At 35.5% G+C, this 20,520-nt stretch overlaps 1 protein-coding gene across 5 annotated transcripts in view; it reads right to left on the reverse strand.

Moving 5' to 3' along the window:
- Positions 1–226: 226 nt before the first annotated feature.
- PAM (peptidylglycine alpha-amidating monooxygenase) overlaps positions 227–20,520 on the reverse strand; it is a 310,801-nt gene continuing 290,507 nt past the window's right edge. For 2 of the 5 annotated variants that reach the window (XM_043982346.1, XM_043982319.1), the window contains 5 exons: positions 13,018–13,117; positions 10,929–10,982; positions 3,187–3,390; positions 1,833–1,889; positions 227–1,073 (listed from right to left, as the gene is read on the reverse strand). In XM_043982346.1, coding sequence (XP_043838281.1) covers positions 889–1,073; positions 1,833–1,889; positions 3,187–3,390; positions 10,929–10,982; positions 13,018–13,117 — 600 coding nt within the window. In that variant the 3' untranslated portion in view covers positions 227–888. The remainder of the gene's footprint in view (positions 1,074–1,832; positions 1,890–3,186; positions 3,391–10,928; positions 10,983–13,017; positions 13,118–20,520) is intronic. The other 3 variants (XM_043982355.1, XM_043982336.1, XM_043982329.1) reach the window with 2 other exon arrangements.

Genomic DNA, 20,520 nt, shown 5'->3' on the forward strand with positions numbered 1-20,520 from the left:
AAGAGATCTTAATTTTTATACATGTATGCAAATTCTTGATCTGGTTTTTCTTATATTACTTGCTACATAACAAAATAGTTTCTAATTTTTACACAAAATATCACTTTTTTTTTGCTTGCAGAAGTCATTGATAAAATTTCACCATACTTGTGATCTGTGTAGTCATTACAAAAGTTGTATACAAAACTTAAAAATATCCAAAAATTGCCAAGTACACTCTGACAGCTAATGCTCTGAGAACACTTTATTACACAAATTACATTCAGATTCTGAAAATAGCATTCTAACAGTGTAACCATCTAAAAATAAGACATCCCAGAAACACACCAACTGAAGAAAATTAAAAACAAACCAAACTCTTATTTTAAATAGAGACTATTTTTTTCTTTCCCTCATTGCAATATAATGTTAGTGATTTTAAAAAAATAGAAGGCGATTTAGCAGCTTTATCTTCTTGTAGCATGTAGTTTATCTGTACTGCCATAGGTTGGGAACGCTGGACAGGAAAGGCACCAAAGAAAGAAATTGGCAATGGAAGAGCTATTGGGAAAATACTGTGTGAAAGCAGATAATGGCATCATTTACACATAGAGAAAAGTTCCAAACTGTAACTTAGCAAACACTACATCCTTTAAAATAGTACTGTGATGGAAAAAGAGGACTTCCCTCTTTTTGTAGATGCTTACACAAGGATAATGGCGCTAATATGATCTTTCAGGACACTCCTCCAATTGAAACAAAAGCAAACTAAATCCAAAGGAAGAAACCAAAAGTACAATCCCACACAGACTAGTGCAGTTTACAATTAAATACACAAAATTTTTAACGTGCGAAAGAGAAAGAAATCTGGTGTTCTTGGTAAAATGGTACAACAAAGAAATCCAAGGCTTAGTTTAAGGAAGAGACAGCAGCTGGTAGTGGTGGAGGGGCTGAGTATTCTTCTTCTGACTCACTGCCATCATCGTCTTTTTCTTGGTCACTCCCTTCGGTGCTAAGTCGGTCAAATCCTTTTCGACTGTAACCTTTGCGATTTGCAAAAAAGTTCCCAAGGTTTAGACCTCCACTCCCTTTGCCTGAATAAAGAAAGTATTGACATATAATTGAAACGAAGTTTCTAGGATTTTTTTTTTTTTTTTTACTAATTGTCTCAACCCTGACTGCTCACTTTTCCCAGTCCCATTTACATTAATGGCAACTGACAAAATGGGAAGGAGGAGTATGTAAGAGAAGAAGAGACACCAGAGGTAAAACAAACAAACAAACAAAAAGAGCATTTGACAGAAAAATAGAGCTATTATAACAACATAAACAATAACTAACATTTGTTTAGCATTTTAAGGTTTTCAAAAATTACATTACACATAATCTAATTTAATCTCATAAAGCTCCTCAGGCTATGTGTCAGCAGAAGACTACTTCAGACATATAGTCCATATAGTCATGCTATTTCCAAGGATGTATGGAATTGCAGTTGTTTATTCCAGTGACTATAAAAAAAGCCATATCCACCATGACAATTATTGACATGGCACAGGAATGATAGAAAATTTACAGAAGACAAACAGTGGTCAGATGAAAGGCAGGTGGAGAGCATTAAATAATTTAGAATGGCAATGTGCAGAATGGGAGAATAGCTAGTACTATATCTACATACACCTTCTTTGGCTCATTGGATTTTCCATTGGGGAAATGTAACCCTGGCTTCTTGGGAAGTTTAATTTTCAAAGAGAGAATATGAAATATGTGCTTGCTCTTTCAGAGACATGGGTTTTTTTGTTGACTTTGCCTGAATACATCTGAAGTAAATGGATTCTAAAAGGTCACAGACATACCTCTCAGTCTTCCTAGTATTCTTCCTGAACTTGACTCAAGTTTGTGTTCAGAATCAGCTGGAAAGAGACAGCACATTTCAAAATTAATCCCAACTACTATCTTTACTTTATAAGTGCAACTTTTAGCACATAATCTGGGCCTCATTAATGATGATAAGTAAACATGTTTAAAAGGCCTCCTTCAATATAATTTTAAGTTAAACAATTAACAGTAATATGCCAGACTTTACAGTGATTGTTTGTAAAAACTGTGTAGCCTGGATTGCTAAAGATTATGGGTCTTGATTGTAGAGTCCTATTTTTGCCTTAAGGTCAAAATGTCTCTTGCTTTAGAAAACAGTTACTACATATGCATATAATTAATGTTAAGAATTAAAATAAAGTAAAGTCCATGAATGTTTGGGGAGTATTCTCATACTACCCAAGGTTAACAAATCCTTCATATAGGGCTCCTTTATATGGAATATGGGGCTAAGAATATCTACTAAGGCAAAATGGGACCCTAGAGTAGATAATATTTTTATACCCAGATCTTCCTTATTTCCTTTGTAAACATCTCTTCTTGTGAAGAACTTTAATCACTTTCTAGGAGAGATTAATTTAGTCTAAAATATATATCTTCAAAACCCTGTAGAAAAAAAAGCAAGCACCACAAATATGAGGTTATTGGTGACATAGCAAACAGAGGAGCCAGAATGATTAAGTAGAAAGATTCACTTTCTGAACTGCAAGATGGAGTAATTATTTAGAAATCTAGCAACAGGTCCTTTGTGGATTCTCCAGGGACTTGAACAGGTAAACCCAACCCACTTTTCTGCTTTGTTATGTTTCTGCTTCATTGTAGACCTCAAGAAGTCCCACTGGGACAAGGTTTTTTTGTTTTTTGTTTTTTATATTTTCCATGTCATGTTCTCCTTTGGCAGTCTGGTGAAGACTATGGACCCCCTCTTTAAATAAAGTTTTTAAATCCAAGAAGCAAAATACATAGGATTACAAAGGAAACAAAATAGTAAAGGCAACTAGTTATCAAAATATTTTAAGAAAAATAATTTCATGATCCCTTAGCTTAGAGAAAATTATGTACATGTAATCCCTATACCTAAAGACAAAGTAAAAACTTAAAATTTGACTTAAAGACTTCAATTTTAGAGGCTGCAGAAGCAGTTTCTATAATGATGGAGAAACTATATGTAATATTTAGTGGATGTTCAATGATGTCAAAGAAAGAAAAATACCTAAAAGGGGGATGCCTAGGAAAAAAAGTCAGAACATATCTCTTAAGAGCAAATCACACTAAACACACCTTTTCCCCCAAAACTATGCTTCCAAAGTAAAGTTGTTCAATTTTACTTGCCTCCATAGGCTCTCGTTTTCTTCCACCAAATAAAGACAGCAATAGCCAGCAGGACAACAATTGGAATAACGAGAAGGGTTGTAATAAGAACAAAGGAAACTCCAGAGCCTGTCTCTTTGATCAATTTCTGTTTCTCCTGCATCTTCAGCAGCTCGGGTGATTGGGGTTTGTTTTCCACTTTGGTTTCAACAACTGTCTCTGTTTCTTCAAAGGAAGAAGAGTTCACAATATTGACCTAACCCACATATTTCAATTCCCCCCAAATCAATTATGGCTCATTAAAAGAGAAATTGTAAATTTTATGACTTTGAATTTCTTTCAAAGTAACAAGATAATAATAAAAAATAATTATGTATTCAGTAATAATCACTGAAACAGTTTTTTAACTTTAAACTGTTTTCCCCTGATTTTCCTGTGGTATTTCTTCACCACCAGATACATAGATCTCTCTTACACGAACAGAATGTGATTCTTTAATTTATTTAAATTTCTTAGATCCACTGAGTTATTGGCATAGTCTTTGTATATCTGCTTACAGAAATCGGATAAGACAGATTATAATGTGCTAAGAGTCTGGTTGTGTCTTTTTTACTTACTTTCTGTAGCACCTGCCCCAGCACATATATAGGAAGGGACTTAGCAAATGTTCTGATAATGATAACACTATGTTGATGATAGATTCCTATAATACAGTTTGAGAGAAGAGGCCAAATCAATTATGTGAGATTCTCCAAGAATTATAGAAAGCACTGGAAATAAAATGAAACCTATCCCATTTTGCTCATTTACATTCATTCCTTCTTCAGCCATTCATTCCATTTTTATAAAGCACCTCGTGCAAGGTTAGGGGCTGGGAGAAATAAAAAATAAATAAGACATGGTAGCTTATATCAATGAAACTTATAATTTTGTATGGGAGATGTTATATGTATACAATTGCATATAACTTAAATTGCAGATAGGAAAGGAACATGTAAACTTACATATAAATCTTTAAGAGTTTTTTTTTTACCATTGTCAAAATTGATCATGAAAGCTATATTTGACAAAGTAGCATCTTCCTTTAAGATGCAGTAAAAATCTTTGCCTCTACTATGATGCAGTAGTTGGGTTTAACAGCTTGAAAATCAGAAGAAAATTTTATGTTTACATTTAATATATACAGAAACAGTCTTATAGGTTTTGGGAAAGTTGTTTTTTGGGGCAGAATTTCTTAAATTATTCCCAGGGCATCAAAGAGATGTTAGTGTGCAGTAGAAATGGGATGATTCATACCTCTGCATGACTAGAACCCTTCACCCTCACTCCAACCTCCTAGGATTTGACCTTCTTTGATGCCTAAAGGGGAATGACCAATAGTCTCTCTAAACAGGGATGTGATATGGAGATTAAGTATGGAATTTGAAGGCAAAAAGATTTTGTGTGCTACCTGGGAGTTCTCCTGATATGATCTGGACATAAAGTATCATAGAAATTATAAATGAAAAAGTATAATGGGCTATCTGAAAGTCTGCTGATAAAGAAGGGATAGAGAAGCTCTTGAACCAGAAAAGGAGAAAGGGGCCTCCTTAAAACAAGGAAGTCCACTTGATCTACAACATTTTGTTATATCATGGGAATAAGGAGGACCATATTTATTACTGAACAAAAGTAATTTTTTTTTTTTAGTGAGACAATTGGGGTTAAGTGACTTGCCCAGGGCCACACAGCTAGTAAGTGTTAAGTGTCTGAGACCGGATTTGAACTCAGGTACTCCTGACTCCAGGGATGGGGCTCTATCCCCTGCGCCACCTAGCTGCCCCCATGAGTAATTTTTAAAAAGAATAAGTTTGGTTTTTTTTTTTTACAGTACCTTTATAGACATCTGTAAGTATACAACATTTTATAAAGGAGAAGCTGAGACAGTTTAATGGTATACTCTTGAGTCATTAAAAAAAAAGAAAATCGACATACTTAGAAAAGGAATCCAGCTCTTCTCCCCATTACACGTAGATACACAACAGCTGCATTTGTCCTAACACTTCCAACCCACTTGTCCTTGCAAGTCATCCACAACAAGGCTAATCTGCCTTTCTATTCTTGTCATAAAAATGTACCCAGAGGTGCCAGGCATCACTTGAAGTCTTGATAATCATGAGGAGAGTGTCACCATAACAGTCCCAGCGAGGGGAGATAGGGAGGGAAGAACAGATAGAATTTGGAATTCAATTTTAAAAACTTGGTAAAATTGTTAACAATTAATTTGGGGAAACATTTAAGATATATATATATATATATATATATATATATATATATATATATTTTTTTTTAGTAGGGCAATGAGGGTTAAGTGACCAGGGTCACACAGCTAGTAAGTGTGAAGTGTCTGAGGCTGGATTTGAACTCAGGACCTCCTGAATCCAGGGCCAGTGCCACCTAGCTGCCCTCTCTCTCATTACTTTATTTGCCTTCATAGGAATCTAGCTTCCTGCTGATAGATGACACTGCATCACTGGCTTTCCTCTCCACTACTGGGTATAAACCTTCTCTAATTTCCCCACTGATCCTTGTTCCCCACTGTAATTTCCAGACTTCTCACTTTATCTCGCCTTTTGAGGTATATTCAATCAAAAAGTTCCATATAATCTGAATTATGATAGCTATAGTATGCTCATCCTCCCCATAAGGAATTTGGTACCTGGTTCACTATCTTCCTCTACTCCACAAATTCTGTCTTTACACTAGAGGACTTTAATATCCACTTAGATGCTCTCTTAAACTCCCTAACCTCTTAATTCTTCAACCTCCTTAAATTCTATAATCTACTCCTCATTCATACTTAGGGATAGTCATGTACTAGACCTTGTCATGATCCATAAATGTTCCACTTTCTCTAATTAGAAATTCTGACAGTCCTCTACTTAACCATAACCTCTGATAATTCTACTTTCCCTATGCTTCCTCCTAAACCTGTTTTTTTTGCCCTAAATAACCCCCCCCCAATACCTCAACTCCTTAGTGCTTTCTCAGACCATTACCCCCTTTTACTTCACTTTCCTCTCTTCAACTTCAACCTAGTATGGCTAGCCATTTCAACTCTAAACTCTCCTCTGCTTGAATCTCTTGCTCTTTAGCTAATTGTGACTTTTATCTTGCCAAACCTCAGACCTGGATTACTCCTAGTCTTGTCAATCTTTTCAGAATTTCTATTTTTGTGTTTCATTGGAATTTTTTATAAAGCCTTTCCTAGTTTTTTATCTGTATGTCTAATTCACTGATTTGTTCTTTTTCATTTTATTTATTGAATATCTTTAGAGATATCAATTCTACCCTAAGGATTATTTTGGCTATATTCCAAAAGTTTTGTTATTATATCTTATGGTTGGCATTATCTATTGTTCATATGATATGCTCTTTAACCCACCAAACTTCAGAATTAAATTTCTTAGTTTCTATTTAAATTTCTACCTTTCTTCATTTGTTAAATTTTTATGCTATATGACATAGTCAAGTTTTTGGAAGGTACCATGCACAGAAAATCTCTATCTCTCATATATATATATATATATACATGTATGTAGTATGCATTGCACACATATCTATGTATAAATATAACTTCATTGTATCTATTGTCTTTGGGCATAATTGTTTCTCTGTTTATTTGTAATCAAATAAGACAATTTTAAGCAAATAAAAACTATTTTTACTATATTCTTTGTTTGAAATCATGATTACTGTGCCAGCTGTTTTGAATTTATTTGATGCACAATAAATCCTGCTGTATCCCCTCATTTTAACTCTGCGGGAAACTTTAGGGTTCAAGTGTGCTTCCTGTAAACATCATATTCTTGCACCCTGCCTTCCAATCCATTTCACTACCCTTTTCTGTTTTATGGGTGAATTCATCCCATTACTTTCCCATGTGAACTCTAGCAAATATCTGAAAAGGGCCCCAGAAAGACAAATGATGACAAAGAATTTGATATATGAGCCCATCTCTCCAGTCAAGAATCACATAAAAAGACATCCAGAAGTATGCAGTGGCAGATAGAATTATCTGTTATCATGTTCACTTGTATGAATGTGAAATGTAAATTTCCCTCCATCAAATACTGTTATATTTTTTCATCTTTCCCTTCTAGCCCCCTATTTACAAAGAAGGAGGGTGATAAAAAGAATGGATCTAATATGCACTAATAACATAGAAGTCAAGTGGTCTGTTTCTACTCTTTTAGTCTTCTTCATCAGATCCAGACTCTGTTGGTTTTTTCCTCTTAATTGACTCTTTGTGATCAACCCTCTGAGACGGCATTTTGTTTTGCTTCTTATTATTCCTCCCACCCATAACTCTATTCTCTTCTACTCTTCATCTCATATTTCTATCCTCCCTTTTACTACTTTCAACCCATATCATTGTTCAGTTTAACACATTTTTGTGTATGTCTGCATATATTTAACCTTCTGTTATCCAGGTCAGATAAGAGAGAGATCATGATATATATGGTCATTTCACTCCCCCTGCCTGTAATCTCCCTTTTCCTAGACTTCAATATTTTTGTTTCATGTATTATATTTATACAAAATAGGAAGTTCCCCTCTTTCTTCCTCATTTCTTTATTTTTTTTCTTTTTTCTTTTTTTTTGAGGGGCAATGAGGGTTAAGTGACTTGCCCAGGGTCACACAGCTAGTGTCAAGTGTCTAAGGCTGGATTTGAACTCAGGTTCTCCTGAATCCAGGACCAGTGCTTTATCCAATGTACCACATAGCTGCGCCCCCCCCATTTCTTTTCTAATATATTCCTTTTTGTCTTCCTTTTCTTTTTTCTGTTAAAACTAAGAAAACAGGACAAAACTACTATTTTTCTCATTTTCCTGCTCTCTCTGGACCCAAAGCCATAAGGATTTTTAAGAGACACTTGTCTCTTCTTTTTCTATTATTCTATTTCTATTTCTATTCCAGTTGTTAAAATATACTTATATATTTTGAAATAACTGTTTGTGCAATTTTTGTCATGACATTCCTGGGAGTTTTCAATTTGGATTCCCCTCTCCCTCCTGGAAGTGACCCATACATTATTTTATTTTCACTTTTTCCACTAATCCTAATCTAGGTAAGGAATTTAGTAGATTTCTATTTATAATTCCTAGAAAATATACAATTATATATTTTTGTTTGGTCATGGTTTTCTGAATGTGTGAAGATTCTTAATTTAGCTTTCCTTTAATTGTTTTCTAGATTAGTGTTTAAAAATAGTATATATCTTATATTTTCTTCTATTTTATCAATCTTTTGACTTTGTTCAAGTATTTCTTTTTGTGTTTTACAGTCACTTAATTCTGTTTGGTCCACTCTAATTTTCATGGAATTTACCATTTAGTTAAGATTTTTCCCCTTATTTATTTTCCTTTATTTTTTGGTCCTTCCTAATTCTCATATATTTTTTTTAATTCTTGCTCTGTTTCTTCCACTCAGCCTAGCAATCCAGCCAGTTTTGTTCTCTGAATCTCTGCTTGTAGTTCTTGTGGGGTTATCTTTTGAGGTTTGCCACCTATGCTTCTCTGAACCCACAATATTTTTAATTGGGTTTGGTGTTTTCTTCTCTTTATTCATATTTTTTTTCAGGGAATATTTTAAGCTTTACTTCTTGGTTTGTGATTTTGTGCTCATATTACCCCACACTCACATGGTTTGAGTAGACTTTGTTAAGTCCTATCCTCTCTGTGATTTCCTTGTTACTGATGATTATCAGAGGATGGGGTATCTGCTATCAGGCCCCATTTTTCACTCAATCTGTAGCTTCTGTTTCAGTCTCCTAGTGGTTACCTGTAGGTTTTGGCCTCAATTGGTCTTTTTTTCCTTCTTTTTGTACAGTCCTCAATTAGGAATTAATTCCAACCTCTGCTGTTGTATAACAACTTTCAGTAGCTTGTTGGATATGACTTTAGTTTCTGGGCTCTTGCACAACCCTCCTGATAATGGTTTCTATGCTCTCTTGGCATAGTTGGCCCTCTCTCCTTCTGTGGTTCCCAGTGCTCAGGGATTCCATGTTCAGTGACCTCTGTGGGATAGTTCTATCCCTTGCTTTCATTGTTACAACCCAGGCCCCGGATCTGGATTCAAGTGGCTGATTATAGGTGCTGGTTTGTGACACATCTATGTCACGTACTGGCTAGCTTTAGGTCCATTTGTGGAAGGTCAGGATAGCTTCCCTCCTATACTTCCCTCTGCTGGTTTTGGTCAGTTATTGGAATTCATAATGATTTCTCTAGCTTGACATCCCCACCCCCACCTCTCTGTATCCTACCATTGAAGCATCCATGTTTATTTGTGTCTTCTTCAGTCAGATGCCTCCACCTACCTCTGAAGCTTGTGGACATCTTTTTGTGTGATTCTTGACTGGAGAGATGAGCTTATTTTTCCTTATCATTAGTCTTTCTGGGGCCCTTTTCAGGTATTTTTTGGAATTTATTGGGAATTGGGCTTTTCTGTAACCTTTCATGTCACCATCTTAACTGAAGTGGTCTTGACTCTTCTGAAGGGTCTGTAATTGTTGTTGCTGTAGAGTCCTCTTAAATTGCTGGTCATTTACCTCATGTCCCTCGTTTCCCAAATAGATTTATAATGCTAGGTGTGTCCTCATCAGAAATATATGGAAAAGAGCTTTCTCTCAAATACAGAAAAATATATGCTAGCTTTGTATGAATATAACCTAGAATTTTAAACTGGATAACACACCTCAAATTTTAAACAGTTACTTCTTATTTATTTATTATCTTATCCCTTTCAACTTTGAACTAGCTCAATTTTCATATCTGCCTACTTCAAGTACCTAAACACTCTCTTTTTGTCCTTATTTCTTTCATTTCTGTTCAATTTTCTATCATGATAAAGGAAAACAAGTAAATCTAATGTGCAAATTTAAAATTCCAGGAGAATCATTTTAAAACAACCATTAACTCAGTTGGTGTGCAGCTGAAATGAGATTAATGAGAATTTTTAACTGTTCTAATCATATCTCAGAGTTTAAAATCAGTAGCAAAGAAGGAAATATGGGCAAATCCTTGGAAAGATAGTAAATCATTTAATTCTGATTCAAAATGAGCTTACTGCTTCCCTGTGGTTATATAACTCTTGATAGTAAGAGAAGTGCCTGTGGAGTTGCATTAATTTCTTTTGGCAATTAGACTGCAACAATAATGCATTAAATACTAACATATACTGCTAGGGCCCATTAGCAAACTACTGTTTATATTCCTTAAATGGCTCTTTCTGCTTGTCTGAAAAAGTTCATGGACTTCCAAAAAGAGAGTTACTGACCCTTTGCTCTCTAAATGGATCTAGGATACTCAGTATAGATCCTTTATATCCTCTGACACTTTCTACTGCTTGAGGTCAGGGCATTTGAACTCATCATTAAATCTTTTTATCAGAAAAAAGTAACAGCAACAGGTGAGTGTGAATTTAAAGGTTCAAGACAATATATTTATGGACAAATTATCTGATCAGTTGCTATTTTTATTTCTATATATTGTTTATTGTGTTTTTTTTTTAGGGCAATGAGGGTTAAGTGACTTGCCCAGTGTTGCACAGCCAGTAAGTATCAAGTGTCTGAGGCTGGATTTGAACTCAGGTCCTCCTGAATCCAGGGCCAGTGCTTTATCCACTGTGCTACTTAGCTGCTCCCTGTTTATTTGTTTCTGCAAGTGCAATTGCAAACCACAAAAAGACCTTGGTTGCTCAGTACTAACAGGAATCTGACCAACCTTTGATTTCTTGAACCTCGATGCCAGCCTTTTTAACTGATCGATGTTCCATTTCTGTAACAGAAAAACACATAGGGCAAAGGAAGGCATTTGAAGACAGCAATTTTGATAATAATTTTGTTTTAGAAGATTAATTTGCCAAGTACATTCATTTTTACCTTTACAAAGTATTCAAGTACAAACAACAGACTAGCTCATCTCTCTATGAATTCTGGATTTAGACCCACTAAGGAAAGTTAAGATTATGTCACTTAGATACTAGGTATGTACATTGAGTTTATCTTTAGCATCCTCAGAACACAGGACTGATTTTTTGAATGGCCTTATTTCCAAATGTATAATGTCTAAACTTATTTCAAAAGTCATATCACTTCTGGTTACCAGTTTTTGAGATGGTTTAAGTAGAATATACAAAATTAGATTTAAAAAAAAATTTCAGTCCCCAAACTTACCAGGTTTTGCTCTGTCTCCTGCCACTTCACTACTTCGACCATCATTGTGTAAGTAGAGAGGGATTAAACAGAACTAAGAGGCATTTTTCAATTTTATTTGTATCATGGGTTGATGTGGCCAAATAATTAATAATTAGTGACTTAAGAGCTTGTGATAAGCCTCTCCTGGTTTAGTGAGATTGGCCCTTGGACAGAGTATGATACTGTCTCTCAATATCTGGTAGTTTTTCTCAGTAATGATTCAGCTGGTCTAAGTGACTCTAAGATATGCTAAATGGTAAATGGTGCCGTCCTGATGAGACACAGGCTGTACTCTTATATGGACTAAGCATCATCTGAGAACTTTATCATAAAATGGAAAAGTGACTTGGGTAGCTTCTAAAAATTCTACCAGTTTTTTGGCTTAATAAATAATTTTGTCATCTGATTACGTTTTATGGATTCCTTTTTGATTGGATGACATTTCTTTTGCTGTGGCTAATGTTCTTTATCTTTCTGAAGTCTGCATGCCCCTATCATAACCTATTCCAGCTCAAGTTGGTAAGTGGCTTGTCCTAGGTCATACAGATCCAGGAGAGTAAGTTCCCTTTCAGAAATAGTTTCCTGTACAGAAAGCACTGAATTTAGAGCCAAGAGAGGTTGGTTCAAATTGCATTCCTATTAAGTACTAGTTATGTGACCCTCCTCAGCAAAACAGAGATAATATTTGTACAACCTACCTCATAGGATCACAGTGAGGAGGGCAATTTATAAAACAAAGGTTTTTTAAATTATGAACCATTATCTGTAATTGCCAGTCCTTGCTCCTGATGTTTTAGATAGGCCTATGCCTTATTCTTGATTCTAACCTAGTATGTGTATATATATCTGTGTGTATATACACATAGACATTATATATACATACATGCATAAATATAATCTCTGGCAGAATCTTCTGACCTTGAGAAGTACCAATCAGATATTTGTCATCAACTAGTCATCAGCATATACTTGAATTAAGGAAGCTCCATACTCGTTAGCAACAAGTTTGTTATATCAGATACATGGGAAGGAGAAGCAAAACGCAAATCACAGGAAAAGAAATCTCAGGACTAATTGAATATAGCTGGGTAAAACAAAACTTATTCTGTCAGGTGAACTCTGACATTGCATGTAAATTTAGCAGTCTTATATTTATTTGGAGGAAACTGAACCCTTGCCGAAAGAGCAAAGGTGTTTCCTCCTTGGGATTCTGTTGTGTCTGATACAAATTGGAGTTTCCAGGAAATTCAGCTGCTCCTGATAATTCAAGAGCAACTAGTGAAACAATGTTGAAATAATAAAAGCATACAAGGCACATTACTCAGCTAAAGCAATCTCCTCCCTCTGAAACAAAGTTGGAATTGACTTGCTTTTCAGTGCATTAAGCATTGCTTCAGGGGGCTGAGACTTTCCCGCAAAATAGCTGAGGAAACAGAGGTATAACTGTGCCAGGAAAAAAAAGTTGTTTTTTTCTAATTAGCTAAAACACAGAACTGGATTGCATAGCTGTGCTGTGGTTTAATAAAAAAGATTCCTCTAGAGACACTTGCGCTTTCTTATTTGAGCAGCTTAGCCAAGAAAAGCAAACATACATAACACAACTAGAAGAAACCTACTTTCCGTGGTGGTGAACTTCCATACAGTGTTTGCATGAGCATCTCCCACATACACTGTCCCATCTTCTGAGGCAACAAGGTCATGGGGCATGTCAAAATGCTGCCAAAAGAGAAAGCCATAAATTATCATGCCAACCCAGAAACACAAAAGACAGAAAGAAATGAGAATAAAGTGACAACTACATGAAACAACAGCTCAAACCCTGATATCTATCTTCTCAGATATGGAAGGAAACAACAGCTAAACAGAGTTTATGAAGAAGAGAAACTCACTTTTGGTTACTCATCTTTTTCAGAGGCAAACATTTATAAACTGATAGATTGATTTAAAAAAAAAATAGAACTATCCTTGATATCACTATTGAATTCTCTCTTTATTTCCTATGAAGGAACATGATGGGTATGTGTGTGTGTGGTATAATGAAAACAGCATTGGACATGGAAAACTTCTGCTTGGATACTACCTTTGATATTTACTAGCTAGGGGACCTTAGGCCACTTAAAATTTGAGCCTCAGTTTCTTTATAAAATGAGGATATTAGTACATACACTATGTACTTTATATATCCATGTGAGGAAAATGATTTATAGTATTAATATTCACTTTATATTTATGTTTCCTAGGGGATATGAAGCCATGGTGGATAGAGGCCAGTCTTGTAATTAAGATCTAGGCTCAAGTCCTGCCTCTGAGTTATACTAGCTGTATGACCATGAGCCAATGGGGAACCCCTCAGTCCCCTAGGCAACTCTGTAAACTATCTATGCTGGGAATTTTCCACAACAATTAATCTAAAAGTCCAGATTTTAAAAAAATATTTCGCCAAAGCAACAAGCATGAAAATTTGGAAATGTGCTATTCTTCCCTCCATTTTCATTCTAGAGGTTTGTACCATTAAAGCTGTTTGTTCTGTTACATGGGAAGCTTCTAAAGGATTGGGATCATAATCACTTGTGTTGTTAGACATTTCCAAAATAGTTCAATGTGAATATATATTTTTTAAAAAAGCAATATGACTTTGATTATGCAAAGAAGTAATTTCAAAGATATTGGGCAATTAGATTCATATTTGTAGACATACAATGAGAAACATTACATGTGGGTTTTGTTTTGTATTATTTTTGAAGTTCAAGGCTTCTAATATTTTAAACCATCAATGTAAAGAAACAGAACACTATATATAATTGCTTAATGAGTAGTTATCCGCACTTCCTACATTCAAATGTTTTGACTTAATGAATCTGTATTCATGGTGTCTTCAAATTATCTTCATTTCATACATAAGGACAGATGGAGCTACAAAGGCACATTGCGTGATTTGCTCAGGGTTATCATATGCTTGTTGATTGATTGATCATGCTAATCCCTGAAAGGGCAGGATTTACAATTTTGAGTTCCCAACATTTCCATCTGTTTTAAGAAGTCTCCAGATATGGTTCATGTGTTCTACTTGGCAGGATATGGGGAATTCCATTTAATTTTTAGTCCAGAAGTCATGCTTGAATACATAATTACAAAACTAATAAGCAACGACCAGGATGTGTGCTTATCAGCTAACATCTGTATGTGCTGAGGTCAAAGTGTGGTAATGAAGCTAACTGCTTTTCTTAGCACAATTCAGGAGGGACTGATGCCTTGAAGCATCCTATTGCAATTAAAATTAACAAAAATTAGCAATAAAATTTAAGAAATCAGCTAAGCATATCAACAAAATTGGTGATTTACTCTCAGCATATGAGCTGGGCAAATGTGCAAGGACATGTGGGTATAACAGAAACAAAAGGTTATGCATAATACTGATATCTCACATTTCTGTTCTTGCTCTCGGGTGTCCCTCCCCTCACCCCCACCAGGTTCAACTAATGGGTGACCAGATTTGCAAATGTGATATTTCAATTCAATTTAACAAACATTTATCAAACACTTATGTACCAGGCAGCATGTTGGATGCTAGGGACAAAGACAAAAAATTGAGACACTTATTTCTCAGTTAGACTGAAAAAACAATCCCTGCTTTTCTATCACAGTATATTTCTGGAAAGCACTTCATAAAAATACATTAGAAAGCAGATTGCATTTTCCCCTGCAGAAAAATATCAATGTCACAGGCTATACTCCTGACCAAAACCTCAGCAACAAATGTCACAGACATGACCAATGGCATGCCATAAAAGCAAACAAAACATATAAGGTATAAATCATCTAATCCAACCCCTCATTTTATAAGAGGAAACTGAAACCCACAGGGTTTGCTCAAGACCATATAGATAGTATTGTAAAACAAGGCCGTAAACCCATGTCCTCTGACTCCAAAGCCAGTATTTTTCCATTCTGCCACACTTTCCCCACATACCCACATCTTTCCCCAGATACCTAGTCTGGAAAAAAATAAAACAGAACCAAAAAACCATTAACTACTTTTTTTCTTTCTTTTGCAGTTGTCTTTGCAAAGACCTTTGAGAGAGAGAGAGAGAGAGAGAGAGAGAGAGAGAGAGAGAGAGAGAGAGAGAGTGTGTGTGTGTGAGAGTAAGTGACAAGTCTTGTGTGACCCTTCTTTAGAGAGGACAAAAAACCATGACATTAGAAAGTCATATAATTATCAAGAGGAAACAGAATCAAGCATGGTAACCAAGCTGGGAGTCAAACTTCTTGCTCCTAGAACCTGATTCCCAATTCTTTTCTTTCTAGCATATTGGAAAACCGTACTTTCCTAAAACCATACTTTCCTAAAAACATTGAAAGGTTCAATGTCTCCATTAAAATCAACAACTTCTTGTTACACTTACAAAACACTTTATTATTCCATTTTATCCTCACAACAGCTCTGTGAAGTACTATCAACCTCACTTTACAGATGAGGAAAATGAATGTCATTTAGGTGAAGTTCTTTGCCCAAGAACAACAACGAGTAAGGAACAAAGCAGAGACTGAATCCCAGGCCTGTGGACTCCTGGTCTGGTGTTTTTTCCATGCTGCTGTACTAGCTCTCCCAAAACAAATAGTGTTCTTGGACCCAGTTAGAAGTTCATTATCTTCCACACTCTAGAGAGCAGTATTGACTTTTTCCCCCCCTCACAATTTTGAAGTTTGTTACCATTACATGTGCTTTTTATAGGTTCTTTCATCTCTTTTGTTCATGAGCCAAAGTAATGTAATTCTTTTCAGTCTGTCTTCTGACACATTTGTAAACCCCTTTTTGTCAGGCAGCTTCTGCTATGTCACTTCCAAGAACTAAGACTCACACTAAGTTAAAAACAGTTGCTAATCTGCATGTGGAGAGGGAGTTTTCATACCAGGAATTCTCTACCCCAGCGAAATCACAGATCCAGTCCAAAAAGCAAACAAACTAAAACCTGAATCAATAATCAAGTGTAAAATCAGAGAAGTCCTTTGTAAAGAAATTCATACATTGGCAATGACTACCTTTCTTCCATAGTCTTCTCTACACTTATTAAATAAGCATAACCCTCATCATCATTCTGTCCCTTTTGGTAAACTAACTCATATTAATTGATAGAGTGTTATTATTTAATCTTGTTCCCCCCTTATTTTGTCTTATGTCAGACTGGTATTTAGTATAGCAGTTATTTTATAATAATAACACCTTATATTACAAATATTCCACACATATGTGTCAATATATTCAACACATTTTATATATGTGTGTATACATATATATATTTCATTTGCTTTTTTTTTTTTTTTGCAGGGCAATGGAGCTTAAGTGACTTGCCCAAGGTCATACAGCTAGTAAGTGTCAAGTGTCTGAGGCCGGATTTGAACTCAGGAACTCCTGAATCCAGGGCCGGTGCTTTATCCACTGCACCACCTAGCCGCCCCCATATATATATTTCATATATGTGTATATGTATATACATATCACTCCACTTTGCATCTGTTGCCCTGCCTGGTTTCAACTCGAAAGAACAAGATGCCTCTCCCAGGATAAGGTCATCACCTCTAAATTCACCAGCATGATGTTGAGTCAAGCCTTCATTGACTCCACTTCCCTCAGCTTCCTCTCCCATCTGATTGGAGGGCTGGAGGGCAAAGTACCAAATTCTTCCCAGTGCCTTCCTTTATGGAGGGGAGAAACTGGACTCTTCCATTGATCCAGTTTGCATCTTTTGTGCTGCCTGGCTTCAACTCTGTTGAATAAGATGCTCCCACACTGAGTAACAAGTGTCCTTTTCTATACCTCCACTCCACTTTCCTGCCTTTGTGTCCTCTTTAGATTGCAAGCTCACTGAGGGCAGGTAATAACTTTCTTTTTGTTTATTGTATCCCCACCACTTAGCAGTGTCAGAGCACATTAGAGATGCTTCATAAATGGCTGTTGGATTAGATTGGATATATACATAGTATTTCCTTACTATAAACCTCCAAAGTTGTAAGTACAAAATATGAGTCCCTTTATATGTATGAGCAAACAGGTTAAGAGAGATGAAGCCACTTGATCACAACTGCACAGCACCAGGTTTCCTTTAATTTCAGATTTCTACCTGGGCAAAGACTAACTGTTGAACAAGAACCCTGACTCTCTACTTTGATGTTTACTTTTTTACTTTTTACTTTTTTTTTAATTTTAAATTTAAAAATTTTTTTTGGTGAGGCAATTGGGTTTAAGTGACTTGCCCAGAGTCACACAGCTAGTAAGTGTTAAGTGTCTGAGTTTGGATTTGAACTCAGGTCCTCCTGAATCCAGGGCCAGTGCTCTATCCACTTTGCCACCTAGCTGCCCCTGATGTTTACTTTTTTAAAGAGAGAAAACCTCTAAATTAAACATTTTTTAAATGAATACACTTAAGCAGCCAGAACTAATGGACCGATTAAATGAAAATGCAATATAATATCTAGGATGCTGCATCAGGCTTGAAGGGGAAAACAGTAGATTTAAAAACAAATATCACTCAGAAAGGAAATTTACTTTTCCTTTCAGTAAAATGGCTTTGCTATTGTTGCAGATTTAGAGATCGTAGGTGTTTTTAACCTAATACACCAAAAGCAGTGTATGAATTATCTTAGATTTTTGAAAATTAAGTTGTCATCATAAAGCTGTGTAAATTTGGAATCTTATATGATGTATAAAATCAAATATTATAGGAGATTCTCTGCAAGTTAAAGACCAAATGTTTCATGCAAACATAAATACATAACTATACACACACACACACACACACACACTCTCATTACTATTTATTTCTGTTCTTTCTACTCTTACACATCCTGTGTTAAGATAATAACAGCTAGTATTTATATGGCACTTAGAGGTTTTTCAAGGCCTTTTCATATATTATTTCACCTGTAAGGCAGGTGATATGATTATCCCCATTTTCACAGATGAGGAAAGTGAGCCTATAAGAGATTAAATGACTTACTGAGGGTCATACAGATAGTAAGTGACTGAGTCAAGAGTTAAACTCTGGCCTTCCTGACTCCAAGTGCAGTACTTTACACACTGTACCACCTACATGGGAATTGCCAATTATAACCAATCTTCTATTTAAGTTGTAATGGAGCCACAAATTTCATTCATGCAACACCTTCTACAGGTAAGATAAGCTAGGCACAGAGAGAGGCAGTATGGTGAGGAAGAAACTACGCTCCTCTTGGGAATAGGTGAAATAGGGGTTCAAATTCCACCTCTGACATTACCAGTTGTGTGACTATAGATATAGAACATTTGTTATCTGAGTCTCAATTTTTCCATTGGTTGAAAAACAAGGATTATTACCAATACCTCTAGTCCACACTTCACAATAAGTTATGCTTTTCTAATATACTGGGAAAAAAGAAATGGGAATTAGGTTCCAGGAAAAAGAAATTGAAGTCATTACTTGGTTACCATACTGGACTCCAGCTTCCCCTAGATAATGGTATTAATTTCTAATGTCATGGTCCTTGTCCTCTTTAAACTAGGATCACATAAGTCTTGTCATTTATTCCCTCTTTCAGAGGGCTTTATAAATCATACTCCAATTAAAGAAAAGAACAGCAAATAGTTTTTTAGTTCTGTTTTGGGTTTTTTGTTTGTTTTGTTTTCTTTATTCCCCCCTAGGCTTTAGCTATCTGGGGAAAGATGGGGAAGTGTGGCAGAGTGGAAAAACACTATATTTGGAGCCAGAGGACTTGATTTTAAATCCTTGTTCTGCAACTACTATCTGTATGATCTTGGGCAAGTCATTTATGCCCTGTGGGCTTTGGTTTCTGCATATGAAATGAAGGGTTGGACTAGATGATATCTGAAGTATCTTTCAGCTCTAAATCCATAATCTGTCAAATACTGCTAATGCTGAAAGAAAAAATAAAACCAAACCCCAAAACTTTAAATTTTTTTTTATTTTTTAGTGAGGCAATTGGGGTTAAGTGACTTGCCTAGGGTCACACAGCTAGTAAGTATTAAGTGTCTGAGGCCGGATCTGAACTCAGGTCCTCCTGACTCCAGGGCAGGTGCTCTATCCACTGTGCCACCTAGCTGCCCTCAAACCTTTAAATTTAATATAGGAACTTTAAAGACAGAATTTTGTATTAGAAATATCTGCTTAGATTTCCTTTGATTTCTAAGACTTTCTGAGCAGGATATCTTATGATATGAATGTCTACCCCAAATTGTTTCCACTTCAGAGAATTTCTAAAGGACTGAGGTGCTTTAAAAATAAAATTTGGAGTCAGAAGCATTGAATATTTTGAAGAACAATACAAGAATCATTAGCATTTATGGCACTTATTGTCTGGTAACTTTTGATAACTTTTGATAACAAGATATCATTTAGCATCTTGATATAACCTGTACCTGAGATGCCTAAAAAAGTTGATTTTTCTAAAGCTAATACCATAAGCATTTTCACACAGTGTTTTGAAAATATCTGAGTTTTTAAAAGATTTTAAAGAGTTGGGGCAAGAGAGAAAGAGTAAGGGAAACTGATGACAGAATCATTATGATGTTTTAAAATGATACTATTGTATAGATAGAGATTACCAAATAGTTCTTTTGCATGACCAGAATATGCTTCAATTCTTATAAGCAAACTTTTTCTGGCTTGGACAAATTAAATTAAATGTTAATGTCAGGGTTTCTAGGATAATCACATGGCCAAATCAAAGTCAAATTAGAGATCTAGTTTTTGTTTTGGAACTGGATTAGCTAAGTCAAATATATCAGTCTGATATAGTTTTTCCCTAACCAGCTAAGGCAAGGAAGTATCCTAATTTGAGTACTTTAAATTTAGTGAAATTAAAGTTTCCTTGGTTATGTAAAGTCTACCAAGACTCTTAGAGTCACACAAAACACCAGTGAGCAGACAAATGAGAATTAATCATTTAGTGATATAAGGGTAAAAAAAAAAAAACTGTATTAAGTTAAGAACTTTAGAAGGTGGATCATTTGAGAAGAGACATACTGGTTATCTTCTTCCGTTACACTTTCCCTTTTTTTTTTTTTTTGGTGGGGGGGACTTATCAACTAACTAGAATGTATTGAGATCCATTGATTAGTTAATAAC

The sequence above is a fragment of the Dromiciops gliroides genome, chromosome 1 (assembly GCF_019393635.1).
Source record: "Dromiciops gliroides isolate mDroGli1 chromosome 1, mDroGli1.pri, whole genome shotgun sequence".
NCBI lineage: Eukaryota > Metazoa > Chordata > Mammalia > Microbiotheria > Microbiotheriidae > Dromiciops > Dromiciops gliroides.